The sequence below is a fragment of the Rattus norvegicus genome, chromosome X (genome assembly GCF_021556685.1).
Source record: "Rattus norvegicus strain SHRSP/BbbUtx chromosome X, alternate assembly SHRSP_T2T, whole genome shotgun sequence".
Taxonomy (NCBI): domain Eukaryota; kingdom Metazoa; phylum Chordata; class Mammalia; order Rodentia; family Muridae; genus Rattus; species Rattus norvegicus.
The window spans coordinates 74,972,124-74,991,354 of NC_141554.1; the positions used below are offsets into that span (position 1 = coordinate 74,972,124).

Below are 19,231 nucleotides of genomic sequence, written 5' to 3' on the forward strand. Positions count from 1 at the left end.
CATCCTCTTCCATGTGCCACAAAATCATGGGTTGAAACCCAAGCCCTCATGAGATAGAGTTAGGTGAGGTCTATGGGATTACTTCTTGTGGACCTTGCCTTCATGCGTGGAGTTAGTGTCCTGATTAAAATGTCCCCCAGCTAGCTGACTTGCCTCTTTCCACCATGTAAGGGCACATGGAGATAGGCCAGGAAAACAGACCTTTACCAGATGCTGACTCTGCCAGTGCCCTCATCTTGTGCTCCTCAGCCTCAAGAACTGTGAGGAATAAATCTCTGCCGTTTATAAACCACCCAGTTTACAGTTACTGCAACCTATCCGGACCAAGACAACCTCCAACGGAATGCTGTCGAATAGAACGGGATAGAACGGAAATCTTGCCTTAATATCAAGCACATTGAAGACATGCCGCCATGTGGCATGCATAGGCAATCTTGGGGAGATTAATAACTTTTACTGCTTTAGGATTTTGGAGGGGGACAGAGGTTGAAGAGGAGGGGTGTTGGTTGTTAAGTCATCAGTTGGATAGGGAAGGGATTTCTTAGTGTGATTCCTCCCCCTCCTTGAGTAAAGTATGTGTCTTCAATCAAAACTTCCTGCTGCTTGCACCATTCGAATGACCCTGCATGCAGTGTCACCCTGACAAGGCAGGGAGGGGAAGCACGCTGGTTAGGTAGGAGTGGGAGATTGGTAGTGAGGGAGGCTCCCCATAGGACATGAGTATGAGGGATGGAAAAGGAATTTGTTCACATTCTGTTGAAATCTCCCATTGTTTCTTTCAAAATACCACAAATCTTTTCTAGCAGTTTCAGCTGGGGCTCAGAGTCAAGGCCAAAGTTCAAGTAACATCAGAGTTTATTTTTGAAATAAAGGTTTATTTCCTCATGGAATTCTTGAAGGGTTTGCCCTGTGTGTGTATGTGAAGCATTGAGTCTGGGCTGAAAGGAATTTATTTTAGGGCCTCGAGCCGTCTTTGGCTCTCACGCCTATTGCCCTAGGAGGTGATTGATGGCCGTGTAAGTTTCCAGTCCACCCCTGGAGGCCCAGCTTTGGGCCTGCACTCCTCCAGATGCAAGAAGCCTCTGTTGCCTCCAGGGCAAGAACATACTTTTCCCTCTCAGGCCTTGTAGCTTGACTCCCTCAGAGCTTCCACTCTGGGCTGTGGCATGTTGGTTAGCATGGACATCGGCTGTGTTCTTCACTGAATTATAGGCACTTTTCTGGTTGAAGAGCTGCCACCTCGCTTTCTTTGAGTCACTAGGCTGGATCTGAGGAGAAAGTATTCTTGTGTTAAACTGTAAAGCCAAGCATTAATATCAAGAAGACGAAATGACACTTAGAAGAAGGTTCATCTATTCCCTGCCAGTTTTATTAATTGTCTCTGTTCAGACACTTAGAACCCAGAACAACTGAACGTTAGAGTTTGAATTGACAAGCAGATTTTTATGACCTGCTGGCTACATACTTTTTTCATTCATAATGAAAGTATCTTTCCTGAAGTCCTAGCAAGGGCATGTGGGTGGAATGCACAGTCTTAAAACGTAGATACAGGGGCTGGGGATTTAGCTCAGTGGTAGAGCGCTTACCTAGGAAGCGCAAGGCCCTGGGTTCGATCCCCAGCTCCGAAAAAAAGAACCCCCCCCCAAAAAAAAAAGTAGATACAGCAGACCCAGAGTACAGCTCAGGGGTAGAGTCTGCCTAGTGGACTGGTTCGACTACTGCTTCATAAACACATAAAATATCAAACAATAAAACAACTGATTATTTAGATAAAACAACTGACTATGAAGGACTGTCAAGGAGAAACCCTGGTGTCCCTCCTAAGCCACCAAGTCACTATTTGTGTGTTGTTCGGAAGTGGCAGCGTGAGGGAAGCTTGCTTTCTGCTCTTTGTGAAATAGGGCTGAGGGTTGGGCTGGCAAACTGGTCTCAGAAGAGGATGCTTTTTGTCTTTTTTTTTTCCTTTTGCAGCTGTGAAAACTGTCAGCTTGAAGGAGAAAGGGCATATCTTATATTAGTTGTTCATTCTTTCCAATTTATTTGTTTAAATTAAAGCTTTATGTTCTTTGCAGCAAGCTGGGAAAACGGGATGGGCAGTGGAAGGAAAACAGAGTGGTTCATTTTTCCAGCTCCTTCTTGCCTCTCTTTCTGTCTTGGCTTTAGTCAAGGCCATGTCCAATTCCACAGGTGGGCCCAATTTAGGCCCAGATTGTATCTCCTAGCAGGATTATGGGAAAAACTGCTACAAGTCTTGGCGCCCTGGAGCTGGCAGTGGGTGGGATGAACCTAGCACTTTGAGGTGTGGAAGAGCATGGTTGCTAAGGGCCTCCCCGACCTCTGCCTTCACAACTTCCTTGCCTCTCTTGGCTCCTGCATGAGTTAGTGCCAAGGTTTATAGGCGAATCAGAGCAACTGTTTAATTCACAGAGTGCTTATTGGTAACTCAGCCCTGAGGATGTGGGCACAGGTGTTTGCAGCAGCCTTGGCCTCCGCATTGATTCTAGATGAAATTCTTAAGTGCCTCCTTCCTGTCTCAGGCAATGCTAGAAACTGCAGTGACCCTCCATTGCCCCTTTGGCCAAGTTAAATTCTTTAGTAAGGCTTTTCATATCTGGCTCTGCCTATAATCCAGCTTCATTTATTCATTCATTTAACAGACACTTCCTGAGTAACCTAACATGCTAGTCACTGGGCTTGGCATTGGACATACAGCAGCAGACGAGACAAATGTGGTTCCTGCCTTCAGGGAGCTCTTGGGGGGAGGAAGATGATAGTATTACAAAGAAATACTATTACTATTATCATAAACAAACAGATGATCATATTAGCATCTGTACACTGCACCAGATGCTGTGCTAGAAGGTTATGGACACCCTTTGCCTTAACTGCTTTTCTGTCTGGTGAGCTTGGATGAAGAGTGGCACTTTTAGGACCCCAATTGTCCCTCCACAGACCGGCAGGACCCTGGTTCCCCAGAGGCTATCTCTATTCAGTTTCACTTCTTGAACTGCAAAGGCAGTCCCTCTCTGGAGGTTGCCATCTTTCCTGTGGGAGACACACTGGCTAAGAAGGAGGTGAAGACTTACGTCTTCTGACCTTGTCCCATCTGCACGCAGACCCACTGTAGTCCTGGGAAGGGAGGAGGGGCTCTGTTCTGAGGTGGCTCCATTGCAAGTCCTTGATGTTTCCGTGATGAAAGCCAGGACTCTCTCATTCAAGAGGCTGGAGTGAGTGAACTGACAAGGCTGGGGGGAAGGGCATGGAGCCAAAACTGAGCTTCTTCTTACAGAGCTTCGGGAATCAGAGTAGGGGGTGTGAGTGCGGGTGGCTCAGCCCAGCCCAGGCCTGCTGCACTCAGGCTGCAAAGCTGTGCTCAGACAGTCTCCTTCAATCTGCTCCTACCTCATTTCTCCTCCTCTGGAGCAAAGATCAGTCGAAACACCTCATAGGTCAGGGGAAAGTATCTCAGCTGAATAAAGCCAAGTTCGCTACTTCCTGCCAGTCACTCTCTTGGCTCAGGTTGGAGTTCATCAAGCAAAGAACTTTGGATTCTTATTCCACAATTGGACTTCGAAGTTCAAAAAAGGGGCCATTTTATTTGTCCATTTGTTGATTCTTACTTTAATTAGAACTCAGTGTTTCTAGTAAGTATGTTTTTATTTACTAAACAAGAAATGAGGATAGATGAAGCAACCAGATTGCAGTACATTGTTTTGGTCTTTTAAATTTTCAATCGACGAATAATAGTTATATATGTATAGGGCACAGTATTATGTTTTGATATATGCATTGCAGAATTAATAAATAAAGCCAATGAATATAGCCATTGTATCACTACTAACTCTGTGTGTAGCAAAAACATTTAAAAACAGGTTTCTTTTAAAATGTATTTTATCGTTTTATGCATATAAACGTTTGCCTGCATGCATGTCTGTACACCATGTGTGTACCTGGTGCCCTCGGAGCTGAGAAAAGGATGTTGGATCCCCTGGAACTGGAGTTATAGAGAGTTGTGAGTTGCCACGAGGGTGCTGGGAATTGAACCCAAGTCCACTGCAAGAGCAGCCAGTGCTGCTGTTAATGACTGAGTCATCTCTCCAGCCCACATAGAGCTTTCTTGAAGTAAGGAACAATTAACTTTTCTGAAGCAAAGAATGGAAACAGTCCACATTGTGTTAGTGTGGACACAAGTATTTTGTTTAAAAATATTTTGCTAATAGATTCTGTGGGCTTGTACTCAACAGAGCATGCGTAGGATGAAAAGGAAGCACACCCCAAAATCGAAACAGATTCATACAGCAGTCGCTGAAAGTCCAGCGTGAGAGCTTTGGGTGGAAATGTCCCAAGTGCATGCAGACATCAAATACGCTAATGGACTCTACTTTTCTGAGCTCATTTTTACCTTCTACAATTGAGAATCGGGGTTGTCTGCACTGAAAGCACATCTCGGCTCCTAAAGCCCCTCTTCTGGGACACTTCAGGAGCTCATGGTGCACCCCCAAAGGAAACAGTTCCGTGCTCCCTTTTGGCACAAAATGCAAGCTGGGTCACTCAATCCCCACGGACAAGAATTATTCCACAAAATGGGTTTGTATTTATTCACTCATTCCTTTACAATTCCACAGTGCTATGGTCACTTCCCTCCCGAACAGTCAAATAAGGTATTTGGTCCTCTTTTCTCTGATTCTAAGGTTCTGACTGCTAGCTTGCTGAGGGTGGCACAGAGTACACTTTAGAAGGAACACTAGATGCCTGAAGCCAGACTTCTGCATGTCTCTGCTGTGACTCGCTAGTGTGGACGCCGGTGCGTTTGCATTGTTTAGTATTTACAAAGAAAGTCTAAGTTTAAAAAAAGAAAACCAAAGCAGAAAACAAACTTAACCATCAGTACCGGGCCTGAAGTTGCTCAGGAGGACCCTGGCACATTGCCTGCATCGACCATCACACACGTTCACACAGATCTTCCTCGGTTAACTCTCAGCTTCTTTCTACTCTTCCTTCCTTTTCCCCTTTCTTTTCTTTCTCCCGGATCAAGCGTTAATCTGTAAATTTTTGACCACAAAAGAAAAAAGAAAAGAGGGGTGGTGGGGGTGGGGTGGGGAGGAATCCCGAAGTAGCTGAGTGAGCTGAGCAAGGGAGGAGGAGAAAGGCAGGGAGGAGGAGCCCAGTGGAGCGGAGTCAGAGGGACTGGTGGCTCCTGCGAGTGTGCAGCCCGCGGGGAGCCGGCGCTGCAGGCTCTGAAGCCGCCTGCCCGCCCAGCCGCCGGTGCCTCTCTTCTGCCCGCGTTCCGGGCCCTGCTTCACCAGGACCGCGGCTGCCTCTCAGGGTTCCCGAGTGCTACAAGGCTAGCGGACCGGGCCGGTCCCCGCGCCCGCGCCCGGGATGCCGTTCTATCGGCGCACGGTGGTGCCCCAGCGTCTGTGCCCGCGCAACCCTCCGCAGCCGCTGGCCGAGCTCCGCGACGTGAGCCACCTGGCCGCGCTCAGCCTGCTCCGCCAGCTCGCAGACCTCTGCGGCCACTCGCTGGCTCTGCTCGAGGACCTCGAGGGGCACCTGCTGGCTCTGGGACGCCGCACAGACAGCCTGTACCGGCGCACCGTGCGTCTCCGCCGCCGCCTCCCCTGTCGCCTGCTCGGCCCCGAGGACGATGAAGAATTGCAAGGTAAAAGGCGCGAGGCGCCCACGACCCTCTCCCACCTGCCTCTGGGGGGATGCCCCTCTGGGTCTACCCGTGGCTGTCCCTCTAAGATCGAGGGACACGGCCTCCAGGACGCCCTCCCGCCTTCTGATCCTCCCGGGATCCGCTCGTTCGGTCCCAAGTGGCCCTCTGCCTTCAGGGTTCCGGTCTGGAGGCTGCCGCCACCTCCGGAGTGTTTGGAGAGGGAGTGGATCTGTAAGGTTCTGGTCGGTGCAGACCAAATCGTTCCGGTGGCCCCAGGAACTGAGTGGTCGCGCCTGAGTCTCTTGTGATGAGCTACTTTGTAAAGTGCGCTCGAGCTGCCTGCCTGCCTCCCAGGCGGCGGCGGCGGGGGAGTGGGGTGGGGGCTCTGCAGTCAGACCCGTGCGACCTGGTGCTGGTCTGCGAACCGGCTTCCCGCGCCCAGCCGCTTCCGAGCTTCCTTCCCGCCCGCTTCACCCCGCACGCTCTGCGTTGCCTTGCCGGGAGTGGCCGGCAGGGGGAGGGGGAGACTGCCCGGGGCTTAGCCTATTCCATCCACCGCCACCGCTCTCCCCACCCCACCCCCGCCGGCCGCTAAGGTCCCAGATTTGCGGGAGAGGACCATTTAAAGAAACTGTCATCTGTTTTCTTAAAAATGTGTTCGCTTTAAGAGGCAGCGGTGCCCGAGAAACTCCAGGTCTTGGGAGTTTCCTTACTGAGCACTAGGAACCTGTGAGACTGGAGGCGGGCGGGAGCTCGGGCTCTTTACTACTTTGGGTCTCAACACTTTGAATAGGGAGGACCTCCTCTGCGAAGAAAGGCAGCGTTCCCTTAGAATGTGGGACTTCTCTCAAACGGAGTCGGGGCTGAGTATGTTTAAAAATGCTGAGAGTAGCAGACGCACGGCAGGGAACCTGGCCAATTAGCACCCAGGGAAGGTTAGAAAGGGGTGGCAGGAGAGCAGTGTGACCAGAAAGTTTCAGAAGGAGACAGAAGATGGCTACTTGCTGACTTTTGAGTGAGGCCTTGGGAGAGAATTGTCTGGGTTAGTCTTTCTTCCTTGGAGACTCCACCTCTAACAAAATGACAGGAGTCAGAGGTTCCATCGCCCCTCTTCCTTCATAAAGGTCTGTGACCTTTGAGGTAGATGGCAGAGGTCACTGCTAGAGAAAAATAAACTGAATCCTTTGAGCAAAGAAAGGTGAAGGACACAGATGACTGCCAGATGGAATGTGGACATGGGACCAGAAGCCTCTGGGAGGTAGGGGACCAGGAAAGCTGAGGCTCAGGGTATGGCTCCTTCTCAGTTAACAGAGGGTAGAAGGTCATTGTTTTTCTTTCCCTGGGGTCCCACTGATTACCAGGATTAGTCTAGGAGAAATTTGATAAGACAGCTTGGAGAATACTTTTCCAAATCCCTGTACAGCCTGCGGTGTACGGCCTGCAGAGAGCCACCTACTGTGGTCAGCAGGGTAAGTTGAGGACAGGAGGAAGCACTGCTTTTCCAAAGCATAACTTTCTGTTTGCTGAGTCAGCCAGCCCTTCCCATGGGCTGGGGTGTTGGGATAGCTTCACTAAGTCACTTGGGGGCCTAACCCCTCCCAGTGATCTCTTGGGTTAAAAAGAGATATTTTATGCTACAGATATATTGTTAAAGAGAGGGAATGACTCTTAAAATAATGTGTCGAGTTGGCCTCCTGGAAGTTTGCAAGAGCTGGGAATGGGTCTATCTCTTTAGTGTGGTCACTTACCTTCGAGAACGTACATACATGTTGCTTGGCCCCAACGTACTCCAAGAACACACCAAGCAGGCTACCTTCTGCGAGTCTCTAAAAAGAGCTACTTTTCTAGTTTCCTGCCCTAGACTCTTCTTGAACTTCTCAGTGCGCACTTTGCAGTAGCTGTAGGCCCTCTCAACAATGGGCTGAGGGCGAGTGCCAAGTGCAAAGAGAGTTGGGAAGCATAATCAGAGTACCATCTGGTACCCCCTTGTTGCTGAGGCATAAGCTTCAACGAGGTGTCCAGCAGGTTGGATATTAGATTCTGATCATAAACAAACAGGCAGACACTGTCAAGTCTGGTCCTTTTTGTTTGTTCTTTCTAGTACCTTTTCCTCCTAGGATTCTCACAGCTTTACTGACCATCTTGCTAAGGGCCAGCTCTCCCAGTTAACATTTTACCCTGCCTATCCAGCTGGACTTACCCTCATATTCTTCCTCTAGCTATTTCTTCCAACCATAGTGGGAAAGAAATCGGGGAAGGAAGGAGGTTTGGAAACATGGCCAGAGTGAGTGACAGCTGACAGGCCAGCAGCTTGTGGCCTCCCTGCTGGGACAACTTGGCTGCCATTAAAGGGCCGAATAGTGACAAGTCACACTGACCCACAGCATGCAGACTGGGCTGGGGCTCTGGGAAGCAGCGGGGTGGGGGGGGTCAGGACAGGAGAGAAGATAGAAGAGGAGAAGGTGAATGCTAAAGGATCACACGTGGCTCTTTACACTGTCTCGGTCAAGCTCCCACCATCTTCAAGGTTACAGGGGTGGGACTGGGCTGGCTTGGTTGCCTGGCAACACTTCCCCCAAAGGCTGTTCTTTGGTAACTTGAGCCCCTTTGAGACTGCCCTAGAAACTCTTGTAACTGGCATGGGGTAGGGGATGAGGGTGGTAGGGAAGAAGGCCCACTCAGGTCTGAACTAGGTCTCTGTCTGTGGATGGATCCATGGCAATTGCTATACAAAGGCATGGCCTTGCTTCTAAATAGTCCCGTCCCTCTCCCCAAATATGGCTTTGGATGTGACCCATTTTGTTGCGTCCTGTGGCCTTTACTCTGTGATCTCCTCAAAATTGTAATGGTCAAAGCCAGTGGGAAATAGTTCCACGTCTGCTGCCATATGCTGAGTCAATCCAAGCTCTCCTACTCCTCCCTCAGAGATCTATTTAATGTTTGTAGGTGCTTCCGTGATAATTACAAAAGCAATCAGGGCATCAGCCTAGGGGTATAATATCTCCTCTAAGAGCTGGGAAGTTAGTAAGACACTACATAGCTCTAGGTATGTTTATTTTATTTTATTACATTTTATTTATTGTGTGTGCACATGAATCACACACACACACACACACACACACACACACACATACACACACACACAGTGCCACAGTGCATATATGGAGGTCATGGACAGCTTGTGGTATCTGGTTCTCTCCTTCTACCACATGAGTCCTTGTGACTGAACTCTGGTTATCAGCTTCAGTGGCAAGTGCCTTTACCTTCTGAGTCATCTTGATGGCCCCTCTAGTTAACGTTTCATAACACTGGAGACCTATTGTTTCTCACTAGGCCCTGGGCTTTCTGTGAGAAAGATGCTCTGTTGTATTTTTGCAATTATTTTGTCTTGATTGCAGCCCATGAGATCCACAGCAGAACTCCCCTCTTTGTTAGATACCCCTGCCTCTTGATATTTCAACATTGTGGCATCCCTGGCTGCAAACTGTAAAGGGCAGCTCTTGTTTATTTTGCTTGCAATTATAGTCCTAGCATGTTAGAACTCTGTATAGGGTGAAAAATCGGAAAACCACACCTCTTGACTACAGCCAGTTTGCCATGAGATGAGATTTTACACTGTTCTTGCTTAGAAGAATGAGACATTACCTCCGAAGTTCAATGGAGCTTAGGGGATCTTGGGAGACTTGAGATACACTTTGCCAGGACTCATTTTTGTCTCTGTCTTGCTTGTCATCTGCAGAAGCTCTTGGGACAGTGAGTTGACAGAAGGGGTTTGTGAAGGGGGTGGGAAGCAAACCTACTTTCTTTAATTTTTTCATCACTTCCCATTTTCTCTACAAATACCATGAAATTCTTGGTCTGCTCCATGGTATTTTCATTTGTTGAAAACATCTTCTCTGGAAATTTGAACACCAAAATGTCCACTAGAATTTCCTCCCCTTTAGAAACAAGAAATTTAATCTTCTCTGATTTAGACACATGAAGAGCTAAAGTGACTAAAGCATCAGCATGTCAGTCTAGGAGGGAGTAGAAGGCTTAAGTAATGGCTTCTGGGCTCACTTTTGACCTGGATGAAGGTGATCAGGTTTCAGGAGAAGAGTGGTGCCTTGGCATCATCTGTCCCTGTCTGTACCTCTCTGGTTTGGGCAGAGTCAATTTCCACTATATGAACTAAAAACTCAGTCATCAAACCATTGTGACCATCATAGCACTTGACAACTGAATCCTAGGTAGGGAAAAGGACCTGTCCAAGGTCACCCAGACAAATCAAGACTCTCAGTGGCATGGGCCTCAAATTAGACCGGTAATTGGTTGGCCACTCCCACAAGTTCTGTGCCACCACTGCCCCAGCAAATCTTGCAGGCAGGACAGATTATAGTTCGAAGGTTGAGTGCTAAGAGGATTTTAGTGCCTCCACATATGTAATTCTAAATGAAAAGGGTAGAACCTTCAATTCAGTGTGGTTCTTCAAATAAAGAACCTTTTGAAAGGACTCAACCATCACTTGTATGTTGAAATTAGAATAGTTTCTTACTAGATTCTTTTTCTTCCTCTCCTCTTTTGCATTCCTGTTGTTTGTGATCTACAAATGTATTCAGTCTGCCAGTGTGGCAATGTGGCACTGGCCAAGTCACAGAAAAAAATCAGTGACAGAAGTTCTTGATTCTGAAAGGGGTTTTGACTTTCTTAACCAGTATTCTGACCTCTGCCATGACATTGTGTTCCAAGTCAGTTCATTGAGAGGCCCAGCTCTGGCATTTTCCTTAGCTGGAATTTGTCCAGGATAAGGAGTGATTCCTGATCCCTTTAGTCCCTGAGGGATGCTAAAAAGAACAGCCCCCACCCCATGGATAGGAGGCAAGCTGGAGCTGGAGAGGAAGGGTGCTTAACCCTGCATGGCACAGAGAGCAGGTGGGAGGCAATGAATGCCCCTGTCAAACCTCTCAGTTTGGAGTGAAGTTTGCTCTGGAGAAATGATCTTCAGGTAGGAAAGGGTAGTTAGCCTCGGACATACAGACTTCTGAAGCTCACCTTTCTACCAGGGATTGTTTTTGTTTTTGTTTGTTTGGTTTTTGGTTTTGCTTTTTCCCGATCCTTCTGTTGCCTTTATGCTGGCTAGTCCCTTTTTGAGATTGTAGTTCAGTTAGGAATATGAGACTACATCTTGTCTATTTTCTGTTGCTGCAGTAGAGCTTAGTTGGCATTTCCAAAAGCATGTTTATTAAAAACCAAGGGGAACAAGAAAGTCAAATGATTGCCAGAAATGCATTTAGCATACATGTTTCCAAGGAATGACTTGCTTATCCTTCTGTGCGTAAGTAGCTTAACAGGCTTACTGGCTTTGCTATTCTGTACTCTTTCAGAGGCCTCAAGTCATCTTTTCTTTAAGTGATTGCTTTACAGCTTTGAAGACTAGGCATAACTTTGTTCGGGTCCTTACTGTTGTGCTGGATTCTAGAGACTGACAGGAAAGTAGACTGGGTCTCTCCCTTCAGAGTGCTCCTAGTCTGCAGGGCTGGGTGCCATCTCGGTTCCCACCACATCAGCATGGGGCCTCACTTAAGTGGAAGAGAGCAAAAAACCAGCCTTCTGAAAGCTGAAGAGAGCTAACAAGTAGAATCAAGACCTCAGCTCACACCCCAGAGAGTTCTTCAATTCAGTGTGGTTTGGAGCTCAAGAATGGAATCAGGCTTTCCAGAGTTCTCCATGGTAACAATCAACCCCAAAACACGATAGAATGCTATCAACAACTTTTGAATTAATTTGTACTTTTAAGCACGAGACATTTTATGTTCAAACATATGGAGAATAGTTGACTATTCAGCAAATAGCCAATGCTTAGTGGGTCTGTCGTCATCATGAACCTTCTGTGATACCATAGCCTTCTAGATATCATTTGCTCCTTCTGCTCCTAGTTGGGAATGACAAATTTTATTTATGTTCTTGCTTCAACAAGAAATAAGCTCTTTGCATAAATTCACTAAGACAAATTTATTTATTTTAATTTTTATCTGTTTCTGTCTCTCTCTGTTTCCCTCCCCCCTCTCTGTGTGTGTGTGTGTGTGTTTGTGTGTGTGTGTGTGTGTGATTATGTGCAAGTGTGTACACATGTGCAGAGCCCAGACATCAGCCTTGGGTGTTGTTCCTCTTTTTTTTCTTTTTTTTGGAGCTGGGGACTGAACCCAGGGCCTTGTGCTTGCTAGGCAAGTGCCCTACCACTGAGCTAAATCCCCAACCCTGTTGTTCCTCTTTTTATCCTGTCACTTGTTTTTGTTTTATTTTTAAAATCATTTATTTTTTGATAATATAATCATAGAATTTCCCCCTTCCCTTTTCTCCCTCTAAACCCTCCCATGTACCCCTCCTTGCTCACCTTCAAATTTATGGTCTCTTTTTTTCATTAGTTGTTGTTACATGCATATATATATATATATATATATATGTGTGTGTGTGTGTGTGTGTGTGTGTGTGTGTGTGTGTGTGTGTGTGTGTGTGAGTCTCTATAATGTTACTTATATGTATGTTTTCATGGCTGACCATTTGGTATTGGACAGCCAGTTGGTGTGCTCCTCCCTGGAGATGACATTTTTCTCAGTGTCAGCATCCTGTAGTTACCTGTAGTTCTTTGTCTAGGGTTGGGAACTCCTGAGCTTTTCCCTTCCGTGTCAGCATGTTTATTGGTCTCATCCTTGTTCAGCTTCATGCTTAGACAGTCATTTTGGTGAGACTCTTGGTTTTGAGACAGGGTCTCTCATTGGCTTGGTATTACTTACTGAACTCATGGCTTCATGCGTGGTAGGCAAGTGGTCTATTGCTAAGATATATTCGTGGCCCTTAAGTTTTACTTTCTTTATTATTGTGTTTGTGTGTATGATGTTTATGTGGAGGTCAGAGAACAACTTTTGGGAGGCGGTATTTTCTTTCCACCATTTAGGTTCTGGGGCTTACACTCAAATTACCAGATTTGTATGGCAAATGCTTTACCCACTGGGACATCTTGCTGGCCTTATTAATTATATAAAACTATTAGATAAAAGTGTGATGAATCAGTTCATGCGTACAATGTGTAATGGTAAAAATTAGGGTAATCAACATTTCCATCTACTTACTCATTTAAAATATTTATTAGTACATAGTAATTGCATATATTTATATACTATCATGTGATGGTCCAATACATGTATTTGGCATGTACTGATCAAATCAAGGCTTTTGCTCCTCTTTATCCTTAGTCTGTGTTTGGAGACTTCAAGAGCCTCTCTCCTAGACATTTATAAAACAATATAAAGGGTTCTTGTGAACTGTAGTTACCCCACTGTGCTGAAGAACATTAGAACTTAATCCTTGTAGCTGCCTGCATTTTGGTGTATCTTACCCAGTTTCCCTGTAAAACTCCTCCCTCATCATTTCCACCCCCTGGTAATCACTGCTTTACATTTAGCACAACTCTCTCTCTCTCTCTCTCTCTCTCTCTCTCTCTCTCTCTCTCTCACACACACACACACACACACACACACACACACACACACACACACACACACACATTACTTGTCTGTCTGTGCTTGGCTTATTTCACTCAGGATAATGCTCTCTGATTCCATGTCATTGCTGCAAATTATAGTGCAGAGAGGAGGGCAGCATTCTAATGGACAAGGCTACCTTGGTAATGCCACAGTCAGATGTAACGAGTAAGTATTGGTTTAAATAGCTTACAGTAAGGATTGTGTGTGACAGGCGATGGGGCTGGACATGCAGGAGACAACTGGATACAAGCCCTTTAAGTTGGAACGTCAGTGCACTCAAACAGCTTTCTATCCTTCCTTCCCACCCTTCCAACTGCTCCCGTCTCTGGAAATTGTAAGCTCCTCGATGAAGTGTAAGTTCTTTGATGGTACAGATACGGGTGCTTTCGCTGCCATTTCTCCAGCTCCTAAGCCAGGATTTGGCACCTAGGGCAGTTTACTAAGTACTGTAGCTGTTGAAATGAATTCCTTCCTTCCTCTTTTCTAGCCTAGATTGACCCATCCAGTGATAGTTTCTGGGTGGGTGGAGGTGAAGTAGAATGCAGGTCCCCAGCCCATTGGGAGGAAGGATCCCACTGCTGTGCAGATGAATGAAGGCTCCGGGGAAGGTGGAGACTGCAGCAGACTCAGTGCAGAGATGCGTCCAGGAGGATGAGATGTCTAAGTGTGAAGGACAGCATGCGTGATTGTGACAGGGGAGAGGGTAGTGTGGATTTCTAGTTCAGAAAGTTGTCTAAGCTAATATACGATATAAGAGGTAATTGATGCAGGAACGATGAGCTGGTGAGATTCAGGAGAGAGCACAAGGCTCTCCCAAACAGAAAGGCCACCAAAACAGTATGGTTAAATTGACGCTGTATCTTTGAGGCAGATGAGGCTGAGGTCGCCTGGCAGAGCCAGATTGTCCCCCTCCCCGTACTCACCCCTAGCCCCCAAAGTCTCTAGCAGGGGGGACCCTAAGAAAGAGAAAGAAAACGAGAGTCTACCTGCTTGTGGTGTTCCTCGCCCTTGAGACCGAAGCCTTTTATTCATGCCAGTTTTGCTGTGGGTGGGGATGTTTGAGGTTTGACTCTATCTTTTACTACCTCTTTTTCCTAAAGAGCACAGATTCTTCAGAGTGATCAGCAAGTTCTCTATGGAAAAACAAGAAAAAATAATTTTCTTCCCTTTTTATTTTGTGCTGCTGGGAATTGAACTTATTTAGGGCCTACCTCATGCTAGACAGGCACTCCACACTGAGCTACACCCTTAGTCTAAACAAAAGCGTCTCTCCCCTTGGAAAAGAGATTCAAAGGAAAGATGGGTTTTTAAGATCCATTACTTTCTTTTTACTTCCTTTGAGCAGATTCCTCTGCTGCTGGGAGCTGTGTAATTATCCTCCTGACAATTTCTAGTCTGAGTCTTCAGTATAAGCAAAGTACCAAACAAATTATTCTCCCCAACTGGGAGGCTGTGAGGTGACTGAGGCCTCTTAATATTACCATAGTCAGGGGGTCCCTTCCCTTGCAGAAGGTAGCCCTCCAGAGCTGCTAGCAACACAGCTTGTGTTATTTATGAAGTGTCTTTTTTGACCCGGCAATTCCATTTCAGGATCTTATGCTAAAGAAAAATCAGATATTGTACCAGGAGACTTGCAAGGATCTTCGCTACATGTTTTGTGTGTGTGTGTGTGTGTGTGTGTGTGTGTGTGTGTGTGTGTGTGTTAACCCAAGAAATGAGAGTAACCTAAATATTCACTAACAGTGGAGTGGTAGTGTAAATTTTGCAAGATCTGTAATGGAAGTGATAAAATAGTATACAGCTATGAAGAAACATGCTGTAAATAAATATGTCTTAGTTAACGTGTTCTGAGCCATAGTTCTTTATATGCACAATGGGTTAATATTCCCTGTTTCAGGGGGTTATTTCCAGGGCCTAATAATGTGCATATCCTACAACCATACATACCATCACTAGATACTACCCAGAAAGATGCAATTCTTTGAAGTTATTATTTATTTATTTATTTAGTTAGTTTTGAACTAGGATCTCATTATGCGTTGTCTAGGCTGGCATGAAACTTTCTGTCCTCCTCCCTCTGCCACATGAGTGTTGGAATTACACCCGTTTGCCACCAGGTCTGGCTGCTTTGAAGCCTTTCGAAACCCCTGTCAAGTCTGGTATAAGAAAAATGTTTCCTAGACAGCTCCAAATTACAGACATTCTTCTCTAGAAGTTGTGGAGAAGACTCACATACGCCCAGAGGAGCACATCTCACTTTTGAGGCTGTCAGGTCACCTCTCCCCACTCCGGGGATTTTGCTTCCCTTTGAGTCCTTCCTTCATTCTCCCCCACTGAATTTGTTCACCACCTCACTGCCAATCAAGGGTGAGGGGCATCCTTTGTAATTGAAGCAGGATCTATTGAGAATGCTGGCAGCCTTGGGATATTTATTGGTATAGACTGATACCTGCAGACCTCAGACCCACTCAGGCTAGGACTCTGGAGGAGCATTAACAAAACAGCAGAGGGTAGATTCTGGTCTACAGGTCTAGCACTTGCCTTTGCCCTCAGGCAAGGCTCCTGTGCAAGCGTCTTTCTAGCTTTGTCCTAATCTCCTAGTATAGGGAGGGGCATGTCTCCTGGCTTGACTCATCAGCTTTGTACAATCAACTTGGCGAAGGGGTGAAGAAGTTTTTTCTTCACGAAACATACTGAGCAGTTTGCCTGAAGGCCCAACAGATCTGTCTTTCACCAATGCTGATATGGAGTGAGTAAATCCCAATCTCACAGCCAAGCAGCCTTGAGGTCACGGGAACACCTTGGCATTGTCTAGAAGATGCCCAAACCACTGGGCAATTCTATCATCTCCCTGGACGTGCCCCACTTACAGCCAGAAGTTCTAGGGTACAGTGGTCAGGAACCAGTATGTTTTAAAAATTTCCAAATGGTTGTACTGTGTGCCTGGGGGTGAAGACTTGCGTTATAGATGGTTAAGATGGATGTCACCAAGCCAGAGTTTCCTGACCTAGCTCACCTCACAACCCTCCTCCTCCTGCTCCTTTTCCTTCTCTTTCTTCTTCCCTGCTGTTGTAAGGAATATTTTGTCCATGGTTAATTCTACCAGTGAGCCACACCCCCAGTACCTCATTATATAGTCTTTTATATATTTGTGGATAATAAACATGAAGTATAATGTAAACTTAGGTTAAAACAGGTGACAAAATGGTCACATGTATGAATTAATCACAAATAGCCATGCCTCCAAAGTTGAGTAATACACTTTTTAATTTTCTAAGGGAGGGAAGATAATTAGAAAAAATTATGTCATCAGTAAAAAGAATAAATGCTACAGCAAAGGAAAAGATCTTTCATCTTATGTAGCTTTGCTCACGTTATCAAATCCTTTAACATTTTAAATGAAGACAACGGTTTCCTTTGTTAGAGCTACCTAGTGTTACACCTTATGACACTGGGCTGGGTCTCTACCTTCAATCAACTTTTCAACAAAATCGAAAGATTTTGCTATGCAGACATTTTTGGGAATCCAGGCAAAAGGAAAGACATTTTCACTTTATAGTTTCATGCTTCAAATTAGGCCAGGCCCGAAATTACAGATCGAAGTGAAATGGCTGCTTCTGAATTGAAATGGGGGTGGGCTCCATGCTCCCCTCATTTGGTAGTCCAGACCATGCACATAGGTCACTGCATCATATGGCAGAACAGAACAACTGTATAAACATGGTCAGTATTTTCAAACCATGTTTACTTGAACAGATTCAGTTTATCTTTTTCCTGTTTTATTTTGTTTGGTTGGGGTTTTTCGATTATGTATTTTTTTGAGACAGGGTCTCCTGTAGCCCAGGCTTATCTTGAACTTATTACATAGCTGAGGATGACCTTGAACTCCTGACCTTCTTACCTTCAACTGCTGGGATTACAGACATGCATCACTAAGCCTTGCTCAGCAGATGCAGTTTAGAAGACAGAAAAGCTGTCCTTTCTTTCATGATACCAACAGAAATACTTTTAGAATGTGGATCCTGGCCAACAGCCACCCAGAGAAAGAAGGAAGCCTGGTCCAATAGCATCTTCAATGTTAGTGGCTGTATTTGGGCTTCCTATTTGGAACCTCCTCTGTAGCTATTTTGAGGTCCAAGACTTATTTGATTCTGTTAACAGCCACTGGGAAAATACCATCACCAAGGGTCTAAGAGGGAGGGGCACTTTTAGCATTGCTCATCTTAGCTGTGATCAGAGAAGAGGTGCTATAAAGGGAACCCCCACAGTTTGCCTCTCAAGCGGCCCTGGACCCTGGGGATGAAGACAAGGCAGAAAGAAGGATCCCCAAAAGTCTTCACCATGAGGAAATGGTGGCTTTTTAGAGAGACTGAGGCTCAGACTCACAGATAAGATAAGCATCTCATGCCGTACACACATCCCAAAGCGCTTCGTGATCCTCTATTTCTATGTATAATTTTGTGCTTTCATCAGTTAAGATTTTCAATTTTCATCAGCAAAAACACACACTTTAAGTTTAAAAAAGAGGAAGGAATCTATTTCTGAAGGTTGAGAAGTAGGTTTTAAGAAACGGTTCCGCTCAAAGTGCTACAGGAAAGGTCCCTTCCTGAGATGTGGGAACAGTGCAGCTCAGTGAACAGAGCTGGGAACTAATTTCGTGAGGATTTGGGGGTAGTGAGATCTTGCCGTGTTCCAGCTTCTGGACCAGATTACCTCTTGGAATAACAGGTTACATAAATTTACTCCCCATTGTGAAAAAGCCCAGTGAAATTTTTTCCTTCTAACTCCAAGTTAATGAAAACAGTACAATTAGGGAACAAACGTCATTTGTGTGCAGAGAGTTTGTGTATTTTGTGCCTGGGGCTTCCAGATTACCTGAGGCATGTGAAGAGTGAGGGAGGAGGAAGGGGTTCAGGTGGTGAATCCCTTTGTCACAGGAAACATTTATGAAATTTCAGGTGCCAATATGGGCTGCTAGTATGTGTGGCAGATAGGTATCCCCTGTGGGTAGAGGGGTGGCATAAACAGTGCCTCTTCTAGGTAGGCAAGTTAGGGAGACATTCTTTCTTGTGGAGCAGCTTCTAGATGTAACTATTAAACAATGGAGCAGCATCTGGGTGGACCCAAGCTTGACAGCTGTCTTCTCCGTTATAACTAAAGAAAAGTACCAGTTCTCCATGGGTCAGACAGGACAATCAATTTCACTGAACTGTGGCCACAATTTGACATTCCATTTTCAGGAGACCCCTATAGAACAACACTGCCAGGTTCTCTAAAGCACTAGGGACACAGAGATTCATCAGAGATAGACCCCGTTTGAGAAATTTCCAAGCTAGCCCCTCCAACTCCTATCCTATTGAGCTAGGCTGATCTCCTGCCAATTCCACTGCTGCTCGCCCTGCCAGGCACAGCCATTCGCTGATAGTAGACTGGCTATCCTTCACATGCCCAGGTGCTGGCTACAGTTTGAGGGGAACATTCCTTTGTCTGTGGCTCTACTCTCTAGAATGAACAACCAGGGCTACTTGTTAACTGTGACTAAAACATTGCTTTGGGATACTGGATAGGAAAAATGCCACTATCATTATTTCTTCCTTCACGATGGTTTAAAAACTTGGCTGCGTTCTCTTGAAATGAGCGTCAAAGTGGGAGTTTAGAGTGGGGTGTAGTGGTGACTCATCACGCAATCTTAGCACTTGGGAAGGCTGAGGCAGGAGGATCGAGAGTTCCAGGCCAGGCCTGGATTCTATAACACAACACTGTCTTTAAAACGGCTGAGTTTGGGCATAGCTGAGATATTTTCCCCTTTCATGTTCTTGTCCCTTAATAAAAGAAAGCAGTTTATCTCTAATCTGGTGATTTAGAGTTGGCTCCAAAGACTAATTCCTACCCCGATCGTCACACTAAGCCTGTGCTGGCCTCTGTGCCAGATATTGGTGATACTTAATTCTTACGAGTTGCTTTTAACTCTTGAGTCTTAACTGCTAGGGAGATAGTGCAGGAAACAGGGTTACTGCAGACAGCTAAGTCATGTGGGGAAAGCACT

The 19,231-nt window shown here is 45.9% G+C and overlaps 1 protein-coding gene across 3 annotated transcripts in view; it reads left to right on the top strand.

Moving 5' to 3' along the window:
• Positions 1-5,201: 5,201 nt before the first annotated feature.
• Nhsl2 (NHS-like 2) overlaps positions 5,202-19,231 on the top strand; it is a 239,526-nt gene continuing 225,496 nt past the window's right edge. For all 3 annotated transcript variants that reach the window (NM_001447009.1, NM_001447011.1, NM_001447010.1), the window contains 1 exon segment: positions 5,202-5,662. In NM_001447009.1, coding sequence (NP_001433938.1) covers positions 5,383-5,662 — 280 coding nt within the window. In that variant the 5' untranslated portion in view covers positions 5,202-5,382.